This window comes from Coregonus lavaretus (assembly GCF_964263955.1).
Source record: "Coregonus lavaretus genome assembly, chromosome: 21".
Taxonomy (NCBI): domain Eukaryota; kingdom Metazoa; phylum Chordata; class Actinopteri; order Salmoniformes; family Salmonidae; genus Coregonus; species Coregonus lavaretus.
Genome location: NC_140008.1, coordinates 23,328,223 through 23,351,626, shown reverse-complemented (window position 1 = coordinate 23,351,626; position 23,404 = coordinate 23,328,223). Strand labels below are relative to the sequence as shown.

Below are 23,404 nucleotides of genomic sequence, written 5' to 3'. Positions count from 1 at the left end.
TACTGGGTCACTGGATCACTGCCCTCTTCATAGTCATTAACTCTACCAGTGCCTATTGGTTTCACTGTGCTAGTTTAACTCGCCAATAGATCCTTATTAGCACCTATCCTTTCTACCCACATCAGCATCATTTTAATCTCTCAGTTTCAGAAATGATATGACGATAGGTAATGATTTCACAGTCCGAGCACACAGGTTTTTGTGGGCTGTGGTTAGTCTAGCAAGTGTAAGCATCATTTCCCTCCTCAGTGTGAAATCTTTGAAGGTTTTTTTCTTGGCTTCCAATTTGAGTTTCTATGTTAGTTTTGGAATAAGACTGCACGTTTACTCCACATTTATAAAATGTTTTACAGATGTTGTATCCACATGTAATGTGTGATACTTGAGTCGTTTTGGAACTGGGGAATCTGCCAGTGTTTCGGTGAAGTAGGCTAGCAGTTTCCTCTGTCTTGTGCTCACTCCACATATCCATTTCCCGCTCAGAACACACAGCAGCAATACGCCCACTCACTAGGAGATCATGCCCTAAAACAGTGACTTTTACCCAGCAATTACCTTTTATCTCCATACAGACTGTCTCATAGTGGAGAACTGCTAAAAAGAGAACCTACTCTGAAAATGTCTCACGCCTCCTCTGTAATGAATTTCTAACATGTGTTTACTCTACATTTTGGTGCGTGAACAGATTCCACATTATTCATTAAATATTTTATCTTGATAATATTTGCCTATTTATCTATATGCATTTTTTATTTTTTACTTGCATTCAAATACCTTTCATTACTAGGTTTGAGGTTTAATTTTAGGGCAGCTAATACAAAAATTATGACTCAACTTTTGAATTGTCACCATGGCTATACAAAATATATTTTTCCTTTATCTCATGGTATTGAATTTGAGGCACATAGCCTATCTGAAATGTAAGGACTAAAGATAAAGGCAAACATAGGGCAAAACATGGAGACGCGTTTTCTGTGCGTAATGTAGAGCCTTGCTTCGCATAACAGTTGCCACCTCATTGCGGATAAGCCTGCTGAAAAGACAGCACAAACATAGTGATTGTACCTTTGTGACTACCAGTTTAGCTTGTTGCGCATCGAAGGCTTGAGAAGTGGTGTGGTCCGTGTGGCAACGAAAAGCAAGCAAGATTTTTGAAAAGGCAAAAAGTTTGCGCAGTGCTTTATTTTTTTTGCAGTGGGAATAGGTTTATGGCAGATGTGCAAGAGAAGATGAGAGAGTGAGGACAGGTGGTGTAATAAGAAGCTAAGATGTCGGTTTATCCACCGTACAAAATGCTCTTGTTCTTTTCTCTCATGAGGACAAACCTTCGGGAGACGTGATTTATGGTGGCTTTTGTGCTGAGAACAGTTTTGGTGGGGTCTGGATGGACTGCCCCTCCACAATGGATCTTATGGAGATTTGTTTCAGGGAATAGATTTAAGTTTAGCCTACATTTTACATTTTGAGTCTCGAATTATATTTATTTATATTTTTGCTTAATGGTTTTGAATGCGGTCTCTTGGACAATTGATGTGTTGCTTTGTAACATACCCACTCGTTGAAGAGATGCGTCGACTTTGATTTCTTAACAAAAAGTAGATAGCCCACGGTCAAAGAAGTAAAGGCTTGAATTCAAACTGTGAACTTCAAAACTGAGGAATATTTATTTGTGAACAACTCCACATGCGGATATGAATATTTATCATCACTTGTTGCCTTGGCTAAGGACATTATGATGGACTAAAACAAGTCTTTTTTTTTTTGTTGGTCAAATCACTTGCTCTACCCCACCCTGCTTCCCAGGGTCTAACCCTCTCTCCTCTCTCCTTTTTTCCTTGCTCCTCGCAGAATGTCCCGGTTTGGAGACGACGTCCCCGCCTTGTTGGGGTCCGGGGATGGGGGCTCCGAGCGCAACAGGACCCGGGATGGAGCGGCTGTGTCTACAGGTGATGGAGTTTCCCCAGCCTTTAAACAGACCAAAGCGCAGAGAGCCCGCACCATGGCCCTGTACAACCCCATCCCTGTCAGACAGAACTGTTTCACCGTCAATAGATCACTCTTCATTTTCGGAGAGGACAACATTGTTCGGAAGTACGCAAAGAAGGTCATAGAGTGGCCATATCCTTTTGGTTAAGTGTAAACACACACACACACTTTCAACAAAAGTTCTTATCTATATAGAATTGTCTATCGTATTAATGGTTCTCTTATCATAAAGAACAGTATAATTCAGCACCAGGGAAGCACCAGCAGCGGTTGTATAGCTGATACTTATAGGAGGGTGGGGTTTTATTCCACAAAGCCAAAGATTTGACTTATCTGCCTAGTTACATCTTTTAACAAATTGATTTCCAACATCTATTAACCCCCTCCAGCCCCCCAAACACACACACACTCACACACACACACACACACACACACACTGAGGTTCACTTCACTGACCACTGACAATCCACTCGAAGTTAAGGCAGACTTGTTTTAAACCATTGATCACGTTTCCCACTGAGTGAAAGTGCTATCCATGCATGGTGCTGAATGATTTCCAAATGGTTAAAACTTTAGGGCTTCAGCTGTGTGTCATTGATTAAAAGTCCTACAGACATTGAGTCAAGAGATATAGCTAGTATAACACTAACAATACAGTGGCCCCTCATTGTGGTGCTAGATTCACATTATTAACCTGTTGAGATTCAAGCCTCTGTTGATGGTTTTGAATTAGCATGATGGAGCTGTTATTGACTGCCAGAAATTACCAACTGCAATGATCAAGTGTTTGAGACTGAAACCTGGTTAGATGGACAGTCTTTTACTCGATAGTAATGGTTTTCTTGTAGCAGTGCAATGCTGTAGGTATAGATCTATTTTATCAGAGAATTTCAGATTCCTTGTTATTCTACATGTTATGTTAACATTATAGCTTTTGGCCTTATTACACACCCCTCTCTCTGGTCTTTCCATCAATGTATGGTTAATTCACATTGTTGAATTGATTTGCCTAAATTGGATCAATATCTGAAGGCACTCTTGAATATAATTTAATGCCACCTTTTTCATTGGTTGATTTTATTATGAAAATGTAATATGGTCAGGATATCATAGGGAAATCGGCATCAGACAAGCAATGGATGTTATTTGTTTGATGGTCAAAACAAACAAAATAATGTGTGTTATCATTGGAAAACTCCAGTACTGTATATTATATATTGATTGACATGCATGATTGTCTTTGCCTTTGTCCTAGTGGGAGAGCGTGACTCGCATGCCAGTCAGTGGAAACTGAATTAGACACGTAGACCTCCATTTCCCTCCATGCAGCTAATGACTTTCTGTCAACAAGATGCAGGTGTTGCCGACCGTGATGATCACTGGCTGTAGATTTGAGGGATATCACCACATTTCCACGTCACAGAGGAGAGGAGATGAGATGGAGGGGAGAGGAGGTGGAGGGGAGAGGAGGTGGAGGGGAGAGGAGGTGGAGGGGAGAGGAGAGGAGATGGAGAGGAGGTGGAGGGGAGAGGAGAGGAGATGGAGAGGAGGTGGAGGGATGGAAAGCTGAGAGGGGCACTAATAGCCTGGAAATGACTTGGCACCACACCAAAGCAAATGGATTGCCTTTCTCTTAGTGAAAAGTAAGCAACACAATGCCCTTGTGTTGGTCAGCTATTGTTTATCTACAGTAGGCCTATACCAGGTGTCCCAGGTTTGTTATTATTGTCCTGCCCAGCTGAATGGCTTTCTGATATACTATTATAGCGTAATAGTCCTTACACTATCATTTTAAAGGCCCAGTGCAGTCAAAAGTGTGATTTTCCTGTGTTTTATATATATTTCCACACTATGAGGTTGGAATAAAGCTGTGAATTTGTGAAAATGATGATAATGCCCTTTTAGTGTAAGAGCTGTTTGAAAAGACCGCCTGAAATTTCAGCCTGTTTTGGTGGGATGGAGTTATGGCCTGCCTGGTGACATCACCAGATGGTAAATTAGTTAATAGACCAATAAGAAAGAAAGTTCCAAACCTCAATCCATCTATTGTTGTGTTCCTTGCAAATATATCGTTGTTTATGCAGTTCCTGACTGGTTCTCGGCAGTTTGTGGCTATCGTTCTGTTTTGTTGGGTGGAAAGTGCAGAAACTAACCCCAAGGTTAATGTGGCATTGTGTAGGGAGTGTCTCATTTCATCTAATTAACTTTGTCAATTTAATTAACAAACATTACGTCTAATGATGTCTGATCAGTCTGCTGTATCATGTAGTATAAAGTGATTAGAACTGTAACTGATGATCTCATTTGAGTAATTTCCTATCATGATGTGACACAGCACAGGCTGATGTTCATAAGCTTGAGCTTTAGCATTTAGAGAGCTCTGGCAAAATATCCACTGTGAACTTCGTAAGACATTCTCACATACACACATGCATACACACACACACACACACACACACACACACACACACACACACACACACACACACACACACACACACACACACACACACACACACACACACTTACACAACACACAATCCGCTCTCTGTGCATGACAGCCCCCTGCACCTCTCTCATTCAGAGGGTTTGGGTTAAATGCTGAAGACACATTTCAGTTGAATGCATTCAGTTGTACAACTGACTAGGTATCCCCCTTTCCCTTATCAAAAGGTCATAGTTGTGTGCAGAATTATCATGCTTCCTGGCATAAGCAGCTCATTTTTTTCAACTGCTCAATTAAAAGCGATGAGGGGTTTATTTCCAGGCATCCGTGACTGGCATGATGCAGGAGCAGCAGGTGTGACAGGGGTCGATGTGGAGACTGGCAGGGGCTGGGTGGAGGAGCCAGGCAGGCCTAAGGAAACACGTGGCCCACTCTGGTGCAGGGGGCCTGGGGAGGAAGAGTTCCTGCTCTCCCTGTCTGATGAACACTGGGAGGCTGCTACAGGAAGTGCCCCGGGGTGTAGGTACTTCTTTAATAATGGATCTTGTCCATGGGAGAGCAGGTCTGAGGGGCGGGGTGCTGACTGACGCCACCCTCTAGAGCCCCCCCCCCCCAGGAGCAGGAGTGGCAAATCAGCTTCATCCAATTTCAGATGGCATAACTGATCTGGCATTGGCATGTCCCTACATTTGCATTTACTCTTGGTTCCTGTATTCTTGGTTGATCTGTGCAGCATTTTATTGCGATCATTGAAAATTATGTTCGCTAATTTCTTAAGACAGCCTTGCTATTCTAGATCTTATTATCTCAACAAGCTGCCTTCCATCAATCCATTATCTTATGAATGAATATAACCCTGACATTCATTCATAAGATAATGGCAGTATTTGTTCATCTAGAAATGTACTTCAACAGTTTTAAAAATGTCCACCTGTTGTGTTTAAATGTCTTTTTTTACTATTATAATCCATCTACAAGCACTATTTGGCTTTTCCTCATGCTTGTTTAAAATCATCCTGTACAGTGGCTTGCGAAAGAATTCACCCCCTTGGGATTTTTCCTATTTTGTTGCCTTAGAACCTGGAATTAAAATGGATTTTTTGGGGGGTTTGTATAATTTGATTTACACAACATGACTACAACTTTGAAGATGCAAAATATGTTTTATTGTGAAACAAACAAGAAATGCATAACTATTCACCCCTCCAAAGTCAATACTTTGTAGAGCCACCTTTTGCAGCAATTACAGCTGCAAGTCTCTTGGGGTATGTCTCTATAAGCTTGGCACATCTAGCCACTGGGATTTTTGCCCATTCTTCAAGAAAAAAACTGCTCCAGCTCCTTCAAGTTGGATGGGTTCCGCTGGTGTACAGCAATCTTTAAGTCGTACCACAGATTCTCAATTGGATTGAGGTCTGGGCTTTGACTAGGCCATTCCAAGACATTTAAATGTTTCCCCTTAAACCACTCGAGTGTTGCTTTAGCAGTATGCTTAGGTTCATTGTCCTGCTGGAAGGTGAACCTCCGTCCCAGTCTCAAATCTCTGGAAGACTGAAACAGGTTTCCCTCAAGAATTTCCCTGTATTTAGCACCATCCATCATTTCTTCAATTCTGACCAGTTTCCCAGGTGTTCTCAGGGTGATGAGAGGTGTTGGGTTTGTGCCAGACAAAAGCTCAATTTTAGTCTCATCTGACCAGAGTACCTTCTTCCATATGTTCGGGGAGTCTCCCACATGCCCTTTGGTGAACACCAAATGTGTTTGCTTATTTTTTTCTTTAAGCAATGGCTTTTTTTATGGCCACTCTTCCATAAAGCCCAGCTCTGTGGAGTGTACAGCTTAAAGTGGTCCTATGGACAGATACTCCAATCTCCACTGTGGAGCTTTACATCTCCTTCAGGGTTATCTTTGGTCTCTTTGTTGCCTCTGATTAATGCCCTCCTTGCCTGGTCCGTGAGTTTTGGTGGGCGGCCCTCTCTTGGCAGGTTTGTTGTGGTGCCATATTCTTTCCATTTTTTAATAATGGATTTAATGGTGCTCCGTGGGATGTTAAAAGTTTCTGATATTTTTTTATAACCCAACCCTGATCTGTACTTCTCCACAACTGTGTCCCTGACCTGTTTGGAGAGCTCCTTGGTCTTCATGGTGCTGCTTGCTTGGTGGTGCCCCTTGCTTAGTGGTGTTGCAGACTCTGGGGCATTTCAGAACAGGTGTATATATACTGAGATCATGTGACACTTAGATTGCACACAGGTGGACTTTATTTAACTAATTATGTGACTTCTGAAGGTAATTGGTTGCACCAGATCTTATTTAGAGGCACGCACCACTTTTCCGTTATTTATTTTTTTATACTTTTTTGAAACAAGTAATTTCTTTCATTTCACTTCACCAATTTGGACTATTTTGTGTATGTCCATTTCATGAAATGCAAATAAAAATCATTTTAAATTACAGGTTGTAATGCAACAAAATAGGAAAAAACGCCAAGAGTGTCATGAGCCTCTCACTCCACCGGGTTACCACCTTAATTGTCTTCCACTCTGCTCACCACTCTCTCTACTCAGCCTAACTAGCTCCACCTGTCCCTGCTCTGCTCTGCTCTAATTACTCTGCCAGCTGCGCTGCATTACCCACTACCTCTCCCAGTATTTAAAGCCCTGTCTTTCAGCTCTCCTTTGTCAGATCGTCTGCAAAGCTCACACCCGGAACATGTTTGCTCGCGCTTCTGGCTCACCCTGGTTTTGTGTTCCCGGACCTGCCTGATGTTTGGATACTCTTCTGCCCCAGGAGATCCAGACCTGCTTTTTGCCATAACGACTCCTGACTACTCTTCGATCCCGGTAACTCTGACCAGCCTTCTGCCTTGCTACTACGTATTTGGATTTCCCTTGAACTGTACTGCTGCCTTGTTTCATCCGCCTTGTTGTGTCTGTGTCTCCCCCCCCCCCAGGACTTCTGGACCACCCACCACCGGCTTCATAGGACGCATCGCTGCCACTGGGGGGGGGCACAGACCCAGCACATTGGACGGGATCCCTGTTACCCCTGGAGCCTTCACTCACTCCCTACTTCCCTTTTCCCTTAAGTTTTAATAAACTTTCTGGTGTGACGCAATTGTGGTCCTCTGGTCGTCTGTCTGAACCGTGACAGTACGATCTGACCATTATGGACTCAGCGCACACTTCCCCCGACATGGAAACCGACGAGCATGAGCAGCAGTTCCAGCAGCAGCAACAACAACTCGCCATGATCATTCAACTCCTCACCAACCTTACCCCAGCCAGTCTGCCCACCAGCCCTGCCCCCGAGTTACCTGCCCCGGTCATTGCAGCCGCTGCTCCGGAACCCAAGATTGGAGACCCCGAGCGGTTCAACGGCGATTCAACCCAGGTCCGGCCATTCCTGACTAGCTGCCGACTTCAGTTCTCCTTGCAGCCAAGGACCTTCGCCACGGAGGGGGCTAAAGTTGGGTATGCCATCACTCACCTGACGGGCCGAGCTCGACTCTGGGGAACAGCAGAGTTCGAACGTCAAACCCCCGCATGTGCAACCTTCGACCTGTTTGCGGAGGAGATGCTGAAGGTGTTTGACCTGGATTCACCAACCGCAGAGGCGTCTCGTGAACTGTTCAGTATTCGACAAGGCAGACGTACAGTCGCAGACCATTCCATCGACTTCCGAACCCTGGCTAGACGAAGTTCTTGGAACACACCATCGTTGGTGGACGCGTTCTTCCATAGTTTGGCTGACTATATCAAGGACGAGTTGGTCTCCCATGAACTGCCTTCCACTCTTGATGAAGCCATCGCACTGACTGTCAGGATCGACAGAAGGATACAGACCCGTCGTCGTGAGAGGGGGCGCCAAGGTCCACCTACTACCGGCATTCGGAGAGATCCGACTGGGCTCCTGTCATCTACTGCCACTCACCCAGGTCAGCTTGATCAGTCTGAGCCTATGGAGATTGGGCGAGCCTCTCTCACTCCTGCAGAGCGCCAGCGCCGCTTCACCTCAAACCTCTGCCTCTATTGTGGAGGTGATGGACATTGTGTGGTAACCTGCCCTTTAAAGGGCCGAAGCTCACCGGGCATAGGGGGAGTCCGGTTGAGTTCAATGACCATCCAGTCCTCCGACCGCAAACCCCTGCTGCAAGTTCACCTCCGCCTCTCTGACTCAACTCACACCCTGGCTGCTCTGGTGGATTCTGGCGCCGAAGCCAACATAATGGACATCAAGCTGGCACGCCAACTGGGACTGGAGAACCTCCGTTTGACACCTCCTATTCCTGCCCGGGCACTGGACGGACACTTACTCGGATCGGTCACTCATGTCACGGCCCCGGTCTCGATGGGTCTGTCCGGAAACCATCAAGAAACTATCCAGTTTCACCTGCTCCCCTCTCCAGGCCAACCCCTCATCCTGGGTTACCCATGGCTCCGCCGGCACAACCCTCAGCTCGACTGGGTGACCGGGGTGATCAGGGAGTGGGGAGAGGACTGCCACCGAACCTGCCTGCTTGCTGCCGCACTACCCCCTCGGCCAGTACCTACTAACTCCGCTCCTGACCTCTCCAATGTCCCAGAATGCTACCATGGTCTCAGAGAAGTGTTTAACAAAGCAAGAGCCACATCTCTGCCCCCTCACCGACCGTACGACTGTGCCATCGACCTCCTCCCTGGAACAGCCCCTCCAAAGGGCCGTCTTTATTCGTTGTCTGCTCCTGAAAGAAAGTCCATGGAGGACTACATCAATGGCTCTCTGTCCGCAGGATTAATCCGTTCATCTTCATCTCCTGCTGGTGCTGGCTTCTTCTTTGTGGGGAAGAAGGACGGATCTCTTCGCCCCTGCATCGACTACAGGGGACTCAACGACATCACAGTGAAAAACCGTTACCCTCTGCCTCTGCTCACCTCTGCTTTTGAGTTGCTCCAGGGAGCCACTGTTTTTACCAAGTTGGATCTCAGAAACGCTTACCACCTAGTGCGGATCCGGGAGGGAGATGAATGGAAAACCGCATTCAATACACCAACAGGCCACTACGAGTATCTGGTTATGCCTTTTGGACTCACCAATGCTCCTGCTGTGTTCCAGGCTCTAGTGAATGATGTACTGCGGGACATGTTAAACAAGTTTGTCTTCGTTTACCTGGATGACATCTTAATCTACTCCAGAAACCTGTCTGAACACACCCGCCATGTCCAGCAAGTCCTTCACCGTCTTCTGGAGAATTCCCTCTACGCCAAGGCAGAGAAATGTGAGTTTCACGTCAAGACAGTGGCCTTCCTGGGGTACATAGTGGCAGAGGGAAGTATCCAAATGGATCCTGCCAAAGTATCAGCAGTCACTTCATGGCCAGTTCCGGAGAACAGAAAGAAGCTGCAACAGTTTCTGGGGTTTGCTAACTTCTATAGAAAGTTTATCCGGAACTACAGTACCGTTGCTGCCCCTCTCACTGCTCTAACCAGCACCAAGCAACCCTTCACCTGGACCCCAGCAGCCGACAAAGCCTTCAGTACCCTCAAGGTGAGGTTCACCTCCGCTCCCATCCTCCAGATGCCTGATGTGGACCGGCAATTCATTGTGGAGGTGGACGCCTCGGATGTGGGAGTTGGTGCTGTGATTTCTCAGTGGGCTGCGGAGGATAGGAAGCTCCATCCCTGTGCCTTTTTCTCACGTCGGTTGTCCCCCTCTGAGTGCAATTACGACATAGGGAACCGTGAGCTGCTGGCTGTGAAGCTTGCCTTGGAGGAGTGGCGTCACTGGCTGGAGGGGTCCACCATTCCATTTCTCGTTTGGACCGATCATAAGAACTTGGAGTACATCCGCACGGCCAAACGGTTGAACTCCAGGCAGTCCCGCTGGGCCCTGTTCTTCACCAGGTTTAATTTCACTCTGTCATACCGGCCTGGATCACGCAACACCAAGCCAGACGCCCTCTCCCGTCAATTCCAGAAGGATGACACCCCCTCCAAGGACCCTGTGTCGATTCTGCCAAGTCCCTGCATCGTAGCAGCTCTGACCTGGGCTGTTGAGGAACAGGTGCTGGAATCTCTCCGTAACCAGCCAGGTCCCAGCACTTGCCCAGCTGACCGCCTTTTTGTCCCCGAAAACCTGAGGTCCCAGGTCGTTCAGTGGGGACATGACTCCCGCCTAGCTTGTCACCCTGGCTCCACCCGCACTTACAACCTGCTCGCCCAGAGGTTCTGGTGGCCCTCTCTGAGAAAGGATGTACGGGAATTCGTCCAAGCCTGCCCCATCTGCAACCAACACAAGTCGTCCTGCCAGCCCCCAGCCGGATTGCTGCAGCCCCTGCCTGTGCCCAGACGTCCCTGGTCTCACATCACCCTTGACTTTGTCACGGGGCTGCCCCCTTCAAGTGGCATGACCGTCATTCTCACCATAGTTGACCGATTCAGCAAGATGGCACACTTCATTCCCCTCCCCAAGCTCCCAACCGCCAAGGAGACCGCCCAGGTGGTCCTGGAACACGTCTTCCGGATCCACGGACTGCCAAAGGATGTAGTTTCTGACCGTGGTCCACAATTCTCCTCCGCTTTTTGGAAGGAGTTCTGTCACCTGCTGGGAGCCACAGTCAGTCTGACTTCCGGATTCCATCCCCAATCCAATGGGCAGTCAGAGCGGGCAAATCAGGAGCTCGAGAAGGCACTGCGATGCATGACTTCACGCAACCCCCACTCCTGGTCGCAGCAATTGACATGGGTGGAGTACGCACACAATTCTCTGACCTGCTCTGCCATCGGTATGTCCCCTTTCCAATGTGTTTATGGATACCAGCCTCCTCTATTTGCCAGCCAGGAAGAGGAGGTTACTTGCCCATCTGCACTTGCTTTTGCCCGTCGATGTCGCCGCACCTGGTCACAAGCCCGAGCCACACTCCTCAGATCCGTTGCCAGCTACACTACCGGGGCCAACCGTCGGAGAATTCCTGCTCCCACCTACCATGTTGGTCAAAGGGTGTGGTTGTCATCGAAGAACCTGCCACTCAGGGTGGAGTCGCAGAAGCTGGCACCTCGGTTCATTGGCCCATTCCCTATCATAAGAGTGATTAGCCCAACTGCTGTCCGGCTCCAACTGCCTAATTCCCTGAGGGTGCACCCCACTTTCCATGTGTCTAAGATTAAGCCCATTCATGAGAGTCCGCTGGTCCCTGCTGCGCCTTGTCCTCCTCCTCCACGGCTCGTCGATGGTGGTCTGGTTTACACCGTCCGCCGCCTGCTTCGGTCCAGACGGAGGGGTAGGGGTCTCCAGTACCTCATTGACTGGGAGGGCTATGGACCTGAGGAAAGGACCTGGGTGCCAGCTAGTCGGATTGTGGATAGGACTCTCATCACCGCCTTCCACCAACGGCATCCTGATCAACCTGCAATCCGTAGGGGCCGCCCCAGAGGGGTCCCTAACCGTCCTGCCCGCTCGGCTTCCTGTCCTGTGCCTGATCCTGTCTCGGGACCTGTCCCATCTCCCGACCACGGCCCTCCGGCTTCCTCCGAGGATGAGGACGTTCACTCGGACCGTTCGGAGGAGTTCTAGCCCTCCTCCGGCTCCCCTCCTCCCGCCCGGCGTGGTGTTGCTCTTGGGACTTCTGGGGCCGTCCCTTGGGGGGGGGGTTCTGTCATGAGCCTCTCACTCCACCGGGTTACCACCTTAATTGTCTTCCACTCTGCTCACCACTCTCTCTACTCAGCCTAACTAGCTCCACCTGTCCCTGCTCTGCTCTGCTCTAATTACTCTGCCAGCTGCGCTGCATTACCCACTACCTCTCCCAGTATTTAAAGCCCTGTCTTTCAGCTCTCCTTTGTCAGATCGTCTGCAAAGCTCACACCCGGAACCTGTTTGCTCGCGCTTCTGGCTCACCCTGGTTTTGTGTTCCCGGACCTGCCTGATGTTTGGATACTCTTCTGCCCCAGGAGATCCAGACCTGCTTTTTGCCATAACGACTCCTGACTACTCTTCGATCCCGGTAACTCTGACCAGCCTTCTGCCTTGCTACTACGTATTTGGATTTCCCTTGAACTGTACTGCTGCCTTGTTTCATCCGCCTTGTTGTGTCTGTGTCTCCCCCCCCCCCAGGACTTCTGGACCACCCACCACCGGCTTCATAGGACGCATCGCTGCCACTGGGGGGGGGCACAGACCCAGCACATTGGACGGGATCCCTGTTACCCCTGGAGCCTTCACTCACTCCCTACTTCCCTTTTCCCTTAAGTTTTAATAAACTTTCTGGTGTGACGCAATTGTGGTCCTCTGGTCGTCTGTCTGAACCGTGACAAAGAGGGCTGAATACTTTTGCAAGGCACTGTATGTAATATACACAGTGGGGTCCATAATTATTGGCACCGTTGATAAAGATATGCAAAAAAAACTGGATTAAATAAATAATACAAATACTGAGTTATATTGTATGCAAAAAAAAATGGGGGAATTATTGGGACCCCTGTTTTCAATACTCTAGCACCCTCCCCTAACGAGGATAACAATACTGAGCCTTTTTCTAAAATGTTTTATGAGATTGGAGAACATGTTGGGAGGGATCGTAGACCATTTCTCCATACAGATCTTAGACCATTCCTCCTTGATATCCTTCGTCTGCGCTTATGGACTGCCTTCTTCAATTCAAACCACAGGCTTTCAATGGAGTTCAAGTCCAGAGAATGAGATGGCCATTGCAAAATGTAGATTTTCTGGTCAATTAACTATTTATTTGTGGATTTTAAATCAAATCAAATCAAATTTTATTGGCCACATGCGCCGAATACAACAGGTGTAGACATTACAGTGAAATGCTTACTTACAGCCCTTAACCAACAATGCATTAATTTTTTTATAAAAAAGTAAAATAACAACAAAAAAGTGTTGAGAAAAAAAGAGCAGAAGTTAAGTAAAATAACAGTAGGGAGGCTATATATACAGGGGGGTACCGGTGCAGAGTCAATGTGCGGGGGCTCCGGCTAGTTGAGGTAGTTGAGGTAATATGTACATGTGGGTAGCGTTAAAGTGACTATGCATAAATAATTAACAGAGTAGCAGCAGCGTAAAAAGATGGGGTGGGGGTGGGGGGGCAGTGCAAATAGTCTGGGCAGCCATGATTATCTGTTCAGGAGTCTTATGGCTTGGGGGTAGAAGCTGTTGAGAAGTCTTTTGGACCTAGACTTGGCACTCCGGTACCGCTTGCCGTGCGGTAGCAGAGAGAACAGTCTATGACTAGGGTGGCTGGAGTCTTTGACAATTTTGAGGGCCTTCCTCTGACACCGCCTGGTCCACAGGTCCTGGATGGCAGGAAGCTTGGCCCCAGTGATGTACTGGGCCGTACGCACTACCCTCTGTAGTGCCTTGCGGTCGGAGGCCGAGCAGTTGCCATACCAGGCGGTGATGCAACCAGTCAGGATGCTCTCGATGGTGCAGCTGTAGAATTTTTTGAGGATCTGAGGACCCATGCCAAATCTTTTCAGTCTCCTGAGGGGGAATAGGCTTTGTCTTGCCCTCTTCATGACTGTCTTGGTGTGTTTGGACTATGATAGTTCGTTGGTGATGTGGACACCAAGGAACTTGAAGCTCTCAATCTGTTCCACTACAGCCCCATCGATGAGAATGGGGACGTGCTCAGTCCTCTTTTTATTCCTGTAGTCCACATCTCCTTTGTCTTGGTCACGTTGAGGGAGAGGTTGTTATCCTGGCACCACACGGCCAGGTCTCTGACCTCCTCCCAATAGGCTGTCTCATCGTTGTCGGTGATCAGGCCTACCACTGTTGTGTCATCGGCAAACTTAATGATGGTATTGGAATCGTGCCTGGCCATGCAGTCATGGGTGAACAGGGAGTACAGGAGGGGACTGAGCACGCACCCCTGAGGGGCCCCCGTGTTGAGGATCAGTGTGGAAGATGTGTTGTTACCTACCCTTACCACCTGGGGGCGGCCCGTCAGGAAGTCCAGGATCCAGTTGCAGAGGGAGGTGTTTAGTCCCAGGATCCTTAGCTTAGTGATGAGCTTTGAGGGCACTATGGTGTTGAATGCTGAGCTGTAGTCAATGAATAGCATTCTCACGTAGGTGTTCCTCTTGTCCAGGTGGGAAAGGGCAGTGTGGAGTGCAATAGAGATTGCACCATCTGTGGATCTGTTGGGGCGGTATGCAAATTGGAGTGGGTCTAGGGTTTCTGGGATAATGGTGTTGATGTGAGCCATGACCAGCCTTTCAAAGCACTTGATGGCTACAGACGTCAGTGCTACGGGTCGGTAGTCATTTAGGAAGGTTATCTTAGTGTCCTTGGGCACGGGGACTATGGTGGTCTGCTTGAAACATGTTGGTATTACAGACTCAGTCAGGGACATGTTGAAAATGTCAATGAAGACACTTGCCAGTTGGTCATCACATGCTCGTAGTACACGTCCTGGTAATCCGTCTGGCCCTGTGGCCTGTAATAGTTTTCAAGCCCTGCCACATCCGACGAGCGTCAGAGCCGGTGTAGTACGATTCAATCTTAGTCCTGTACTGACTCTTTGCCTGTTTGATGGTTCATCTGAGGGCATAGCGGGATTTCTTATACAGTGGGGAGAACAAGTATTTGATACACTGCCGATTTTGCAGGTTTTCCTACTTACAAAGCATGTAGAGGTCTGTAATTTTTATCATAGGTACACTTCAACTGTGAGAGACGGAATCTAAAACAAAAATCCAGAAAATCACATTGTATGATTTTTAAGTAATTAATTTGCATTTTATTGCATGACATAAGTATTTGATACATCAGAAAAGCAGAACTTAATATTTGGTACAGAAACCTTTGTCTGCAATTACAGAGATTATACGTTTCCTGTAGGTCTTGACCAGGTTTGCACACACTGCAGCAGGGATTCTGGCCCACTCCTCCATACAGACCTTCTCCAGATCCTTCAGGTTTCGGGGCTGTCGCTGGGCAATACAGACTTTCAGCTCCCTCCAAAGATGTTCTATTGGGTTCAGGTCTGGAGACTGGCTAGGCCACTCCAGGACCTTGAGATGCTTCTTACGGAACCACTCCTTAGTTGCCCTGGTTGTGTGTTTCGGGTCGTTGTCATGCTGGAAGACCCAGCCACGACCCATCTTCAATGCTCTTACTGAGGGAAGGAGGTTGTTGGCCAAGATCTCGCGATACATGGCCCCATCCAGCCTCCCCTCAATACGGTGCAGTCGTCCTGTCCCCTTTGCAGAAAAGCATCCCCAAAGAATGATGTCTCCACCTCCATGCTTCACGGTTGGGATGGTGTTCTTGGGGTTGTACTCATCCTTCTTCGTCCTCCAAACACTTCGAGTGGAGTTTAGACCAAAAAGCTATATTTTTGTCTCATCAGACCACATGACCTTCTCCCATTCCTCCTCTGGATCATCCAGATGGTCATTGGCAAACTTTAGACGGGCCTGGACATGCGCTGGCTTGAGCAGGGGGACCTTGCGTGCGCTGCAGGATTTTAATCCATGACGGCGTAGTGTGTTACTAATGGTTTTCTTTGAGACTGTGGTCCCAGCTCTCTTCAGGTCATTGACCAGGTCCTGCCGTGTAGTTCTGGGCTGATCCCTCACCTTCCTCATGATCATTGATTCCCCACGAGGTGAGATCTTGCATGGAGCCCCAGACTGAGGGTGATTGACGGTCATCTTGAACTTCTTCCATTTTCTAATAATTGCGCCAACAGTTGTTGCCTTCTCACCAAGCTGCTTGCCTATTGTCCTGTAGCCCATCCCAGCCTTGTGCAGGTCTACAATTTTATCCCTGATGTCCTTACACAGCTCTCTGGTCTTGGCCATTGTGGAGAGGTTGGAGTCTGTTTGATTGAGTGTGGACAGGTGTCTTTTATACAGGTAACGAGTTCAAACAGGTGCAGTTAATACAGGTAATGAGTGGAGAACAGGAGGGCTTCTTAAAGAAAAACTAACAGGTCTGTGAGAGCCGGAATTCTTACTGGTTGGTAGGTGATCAAATACTTATGTCATGCAATAAAATGCAAATTAATTACTTAAAAATCATACAATGTGATTTTCTGGATTTTTGTTTTAGATTCCGTCTCTCACAGTTGAAGTGTACCTATGATAAAAATTACAGACCTCTTCATGCTTTGTAAGTAGGAAAACCCACTGTAAGTGTCCGGGTTAGAGTGCCACTCCTTGAAAGCGGCAGCTCTACCCTTTAGCTCAGTGCAGATGTTGCCTGTAATCCATGGCGTACAGTCACTGTGGGGACGACATCATCGATGCACTTATTGATGAAGCCAGTGACTGATGTGGTGTACTCCTCAATGCTCTCTGAAGAATCCCGGAACGTGTTCCAGTCTGTGCTAGCAAAACAGTCCTGTAGCTTAGCATCTGCGTCATCTGACCACTTTTTTATTAACCGAGTCACTGGTGCTTCCTGCTTTAGTTTTTGCTTATAAGCAGGAATCAGGAGGATAGAGTTATGGTCAGATTTGCCAAATGGAGGGCAAGGGAGAGCTTTGTATGCGTCTCTGTGTGTGGAGTAAAGGTGGTCTAGAGTTTTCTTTCCTCTGGTTGCACATTTAACATGCTGGTAGAAATGAGGTAGAACTGATTCAAGTTTCCCTGCATTAAAGTCCCCGGCCACTAGGAGCGCTGCCTCTGGATGAGCGTTTTCCTGTTCACTTATGGCCTTATACAGCTCATTCATTGCAATCTTAATGCCAGCATTGGTTTGTGATGGTAAATAGACAGCTATGAAAAATATAGATGAAAACTCTCTTGGTAAATAGTGTGGTCTACAGCTTATCATAAGATACTCTACCTCAGGCGAGCAAAACCCTGAGACTTCCTTAGTATTGAATTTTGTGCACCAGCTGTTGTTTACAAATATACACAGACCGCCACCCCTTGTCTTACCGGAGTCAGCCGTTCTATCCAGCCGATGTAGCGTATAGCCCGCTAGCTGTATGTTGTCCATGTCGTCGTTCAGCCACGACTCTGTGAAACATAATATATTACAGTTTTTAATGTCCTGTTGGTAGGATAACCGTAATCTTAGGTCATACGAGGTGAGTAATCGCTGTCCTGATATCCAGAAGCTCTTTTTGGTTATAAGAGACAATGGCAGAAACATTATGTACAGAATAAATTACAAATAACGCGTAAAAACACACATAATAGTACAATTTGTTTGAGGGCTGTAAAACGGCAGCCATCTTCTCCGGCGCCATTTTGATTAGTGCATGGAGTTATTGGCTTGCTGGAAGATCCACTTGCGGCCAAGTGTCAGCCTCCTGGCAGAGGCAACCAGGTTTTTGGCTAAAATGTCCTGGTACTTGCGGCATCGCAAATCTCCTGTAAGGTGATGCTCTTGAACAGTGTCCAAGAGGTAGCCATACCTCTGGTGGAGTGAGCCCTCATACGCTCCAGAGGCTGTAACCCCTTGCTATTATAGGCCAATATAAAAGCTTCCACAATCCAATGTGATAACCATTGATGAGAGAGGGGCCTCCCCTTGCAGTAGATGTGCTAAGTAGATCTAAGTAGATGTGCAAAGTGCGTACTGGACATAAACGGTGGAGATGCTCATCTTCCGTAGAAGTGACGGGAGGCGTGGAAAGCCACAACCTCTAAGGTGAGACAGACAATTACAATTGTCGCTAACCATATGCATAAAGGCGGGGTTAGGCAACAAGGAAACCTTGGAAAAGTCTGGGGCAAACTATAGGAACGAATGGTGAACTGACAGCGCATAAGGGCGCCCAGTGAAGCGGTCTTGAAGGAGAGATACTTAATCTCCACGCATTCCAGCGGCTCAAAAGGCTGCTTTGAAATAGCCTCAAGCGCAATAGACAGATCCCAAGACAGGGCTTGGAAACTGGACGTAAGCGATGTACACCCTTCATAAAATGACATAACAAGGTTTTTTTTTACCAGCTAGACCTTAACAGTGGAGAAAGCCTTCCCTCTGTACATAAGGTCCTGCAAGAAGCATAAAACCTCGGATACAGAGCATTGGTAAGGAATTATCCGTTTTTGGTCACACCAATTCTCAAAAACGCATCGCTTGTTTCCATACACGTGGGGCCCTGGCACTCTGGATAGTCTCAATGACTCTGAGAGGCAAACCTGTTGCACCCAGATTTAACCTCTCACAGGCCAGGCCCATAGGGCCTTGGTGTCTGGGTGAGGGTGGAAAATCTCTCAGTTTGCTTAGGTCAGAAGATCCCTGCGTAACGGGAGTTTCCAGGGCTCATCATACAGCAGGAGAATGATCTCCGCTAACCAGAGCATGCCTGGCCATCGAGGGGCTACCAAGATGAGGGATGAGCCTTATTCCCCCACTCTGACTAGAGTGGGGATTATGAAGCTGAGGGGAGGAAAAACTTAAAGCAACAACCTCGGCTAAGGGTGTGCCAGAGCGTCCACCCCCAATGATGGTCTCCTGCTAGCACAAAGAACAGCGGTTGGTTCAAGTTGTTGTCATGCGATACAAAAAGATTGAGGGGGTCTTTAAGTAACGGAGAGCCGAGAGACATGCGGAGGTCACCTTTATCTGACCCAAAAAATAAAATGTATCTGATTGATTTTTTCTCAGGGCTGTGAGAGCTGCCTCTACACATTTGCTGAATGTTCGGGAAGCTAGTGCTAGCCGAATGGAACAGCGAGGTATTCATAGGCTGTGCCTTTGAAAAGCAAACCTTAGAAACCTCCTGTGTGCTGGCAGGATGCTTATGTGAAAATAAGCGCCCTGCAGGTCAAGTAATGTGAACCAGTCGCCTCGACGAATAGAGAGACAGCACATTGAACGTAAACATACCGAACGTGAACTTTTTCAGATAACCGTAGGTCCAGAATGAGGCGTACCCCCCCCAGTGTTGAACCACTGTAACATAGCGACAGTGCTTGGTGGCGACTGACACCACTGGTGACTGCTTGACCACCGGTGGCTTGTTGAGGTCCAGCTCCTCCATGTCCTTGACATTCATGTTGGCAAAAAGTCTGGTTTGGACTTAGCCGGTCAAGGGTTTGTCCCATTTACATTTGGCTTCTGCCGCGCAAGCTGGGATGGCTGGGAGGAGCCGCTTTCCTGGGACGGTGCGAGAGGGGAGTTTCCTCCTATCGTATCAGTCCCTCGATACGCTACCACCTCCCACGGATTCGTTTGCAGACATCAATGAGCAAATAACTGTTATTCACCATCGACGCACCGCTAAGGGCGGAAGAGGGCCTAGAGGTAAGGGCTTGCGCCTCCTCATCCTCTTCCTCCTCCACTGCCTGGAGGAGGTCAGTCATGCCCTCGCCATTGTCCTCATCGTGGTCCCCTTCCCCCTCCTCCGGGGCCAGGCCCTAAAAGAGTGGGTGAAGGACCTTGGGGTAGCCATCCAAGAATTGTGGCTGGATCTGTGAGGTAGCCTCCTCGCTCGAAGGCTGTGCGGGAGTCAAACCACGCTGGGCTGCTCTGTACACTCTTCGACGGAGGGTGTTAGCAGGAAAATCCCTACAATGGATGCATGACTGGGGGTCGTCGAAAGTGTTCGAGACCCAGGCAGACAACTCACAGGGGGTGCTTGTCCTTGTCTGATATGGTTGCCCCACATGGACACGGATGTGCCAGTGCTGGGGCAGGGGCCTTGCTGGGTACCCCTTGGGCTGGGCTAGCAGGCTCCACTGCTCCAAAAAGGTAGCTAATCCGAGAACAAAGTGAAATGTAACTAGCATTCGCCATGTGGGCTAATAGCCTAGCTAGTTAGCACAGTGCTAGCCGGAGAAAGTGTGAATGTAACTAGCGTTCACCTCATGGGCTAGTAGTAGTTAGCACAATGTTAGTCAAAGGAAACTAGTGCTTTGTTAATCTTTCGGCCATCAAAAGCGTGTCTCTCGACCGACAAGCAGTGAAGCTAGGACGGTCGGTCTAGTGAAGCTAGGATGTGGGCTAATAGCCTAGCTAGTTAGCACAGTGCTAGCCGGAGAAAGTTAATCCTCTAACAATGTGAACGTAGCTAGTGTTCACCTCATTGGCTAGTAGCCTAGCCAGTTAGCACAATGTTAGCCAAAGGAAACTAGCGCTTTGTTAGTCTTGCGACTAAAAAAAGCTTGTCTCTCGACCGATAATCAGTGAAGCTAGGATGGTCGGTCTAGCCAACTCGGCACTGTAGTGGGCTGAGCTAAACGAGAGTGCGTACTAGTAATTCTACCCTTCCAGGTAAAAAAGCTAGTCGGTAGGATAGCTAGCCTTGCGGCAAGCTAGCCAGGTTGGCTAAGCCTTGCAGCTAAACTAGCCAAGTCTCCGCAGCTAGCTGTGTGATGCTAGCTACCACAGGAGACAAAGGGAAGAAAATGCTATTTTTTTTTTGTCTTACTCGAATCGCAAACTTTCCTTTCGGTAAAGTTATCCAACACAGAAGACGAGAGCTGAAAGACCTGCGCTCGGCGGCGTAACCTCACGGCACACCTGTGAACAGTTAAGCAGGAAAACAGGGATCAAGTCATGGTGAGGAAAGCTTAGAGAAGTACTCTTCGTGAGGAATAGAGGTGAGAATGACTAGAGGGCGGGCGAGTTTCCCATGGGGACAATAAAGTAAGTAAGTAAGTAAGTAAGTAAGTGGCTCCTTATCATGAGGGGAGAGGCTCACCTCATTTGCAACTTGACCTGTCTGTCTCTGACAGACGTGTGCGATTGGTTTTTCGAGCTTCTGAGATTCAGGTGAATCCCACATGTGAGATATTGAAACTAGTAATTGAAAGAGAACCAAGACTCAGCCACAGCGATTCATTATTTTTCCCCATGTGTGTAATAAGATTTGAATCCAATCTAAGAACATGTGCACAGATGCACCCTATATCACGTTCCATCTCCACTGCTATTTTTAACCTGTTTTAAGAGCGAGAACCAGCGCAAACTTGTCATTGTGACTCACACGTCCCCACAAGCCCTCATTACAAAGCCCCTTTGTGGATAAATGACACAGTTTTCTCAGAAGGCATTTCATACAATGATAAAACAGAATTATACATATATTGGGATAAAAAACCTAGAGGTTTCTCCCCAGCCCCAATCCTCCTCAATTTAGGCCAATTATAAGATGATACTGTAGATACACCTGTTCCTAGAGAAATCACACTTCTCTCATTGGATGATACAAAAACACATGGCTTTGTGGAAATGACTCTTGACTGAGTGAAGAAGACATTCTATACACAAATTAAATGAACAAGGCAGGACTTGGTATTGATCGTCAGGAGGGCTGTTGCAACATGTGAGGAGTCGCGATAGCTCTGACTGCCGCCAATTAAATGTGAGCGCTGACTTTTGGCTGAGAGGAGCCTGTTGCCGTGGATACCTCTCTGTCTCCTCCCCTCTCTCTCTCTCTCTCTCTCTCTCTCTCTCTCTCTCTCTGAGTGCAGTGTCAATGGTCCTCTTGCAGCTGCTCTTTGTGTCTGAGGGGATGGAGGTACAGTACGGTGTGGTTGTGGAGGAGGGCCCATGACAGAGAGAATCATGGAAGGTTGGTTCCCATTTTGTGAGACAGCAACAGCTAGCACATGTAAGAGGACAGGAGTTTTCTATAAGTCCTGGTTGAATATAGATTGCTCAGTGCTCCCATTAGAGCAGGTCAGGAAGTTCATCTCAGCAGAATGGTAGAAGTGTGACTCTATTGGAACTTCTATTTATTTAGTTGTTTAATGCTCAGAAGATAAGGGGCGTCCCTCTGTGACCCTCCAGGCAGCAACTCCAGCTGCCAGCTCTGTTTGCATTGATCTCTCTCCCCCCCCCCCCACCCACCCACTGAGGAGATGTAGGCTCCCTCATTCTCTACCTAATTTTTCCACACAGCCAAAGGAAATCCAGTGCCCACGCACAAAATGTGAGAAATGTGCAACCTTCGCTCATCTCTGTGCCACATTTGAACCACCAATCACCAGGGGTCCCTTGGCAAGCTTGTAGTAAAGTGCCCCTTTTTGTACGATCAGCCTCCTGTTCTTCCCACACATCCCCAGCGCGCCCAGACTCACTTCTCCTCCAGCTGTCCTGCAGCTTTCAGGGTTATGGCCTGTCTCCTACTACTGTCCTCAGCTCCTGTGGACAGCAGAGTCTCCTGCCCCTCTCCTTTCCATGGCTGGCTAGATGGCCTCAGGGCATTGTGAGGAGCTGACAGTCAGGGTCTCTGTGCATCAGCCAGCTGTATGGAGGAGAGGAGGAGGAGGCAGCAGCAGCACTGCCAGGTGCTCAGCAGCAGGCTGGATTAACACTGGTCTGCCTGCCAACAGAGAAGTCAGAAGAATAGATGCATTCTGACATTTAATCAATGAGAGGGATTTTCATCAGATGTCTTAGGAATGTGAGGCAGTAGGAAGGGGGTGTTTTAGATAGGTGGGATGATACTGTCATCCTTGTCATTCTGTATGGGGATTATTAGGCCTCAGCACTCTCTATGATATCTCTCTCATTTTGGGACTGAAATACTGCATTATGTCTTTGTTTTGTAATCTCACAGGTTACTTTATTTGGAAAACTGTGACAAAAATTAGGAGAATAGAGTTTATGTTAAGTATATTGTGACAAAGTATTCTTCCTTAACTTGTTGCTTCACTCCATTTGAGTACATGATCCTCGCCACCATCATCGCCAACTGTATCGTCCTGGCCTTGGAGCAGCACCTGCCTGGAGAGGACAAGACCCCCATGTCCAAGAGACTGGTGAGTAAACCATCTACCAATACACTGTGTTTTAAGTCAGTCGTCATCAGTGGGATTCTCCATACTTGCAGAAGTTTCTTTCAAAAACACAATTTCCCTCCCAATTCCTTATTCATGAAATTTGGTATTTAATTGTAATCTGACATTTTCTCCAAAGATTGGAGAGAAATGGATAGTTGCAGCAAAAAGAGAACACTTAATATTGTTTTATGACTTTAGAATACATTGTTAGCTTGGAAATTAGTTGTTTTATTTTATTTTAGTGTTTGTTGTTGTTATTATTTGATTTGTATGTTTTTGTTAT

At 47.6% G+C, this 23,404-nt stretch overlaps 1 protein-coding gene across 1 annotated transcript in view; it reads left to right on the top strand.

The window, feature by feature from the left end:
• LOC311148386 (voltage-dependent R-type calcium channel subunit alpha-1E-like) overlaps positions 1-23,404 on the top strand; it is a gene marked incomplete at both ends in the record, with an annotated part of 178,622 nt that overhangs the window by 32,411 nt on the left and 122,807 nt on the right. Inside the window, 2 exons of the mRNA XM_084185342.1 lie at positions 1,849-2,118; positions 22,995-23,100. Coding sequence (XP_084041468.1) covers positions 1,849-2,118; positions 22,995-23,100 — 376 coding nt within the window. The remainder of the gene's footprint in view (positions 1-1,848; positions 2,119-22,994; positions 23,101-23,404) is intronic.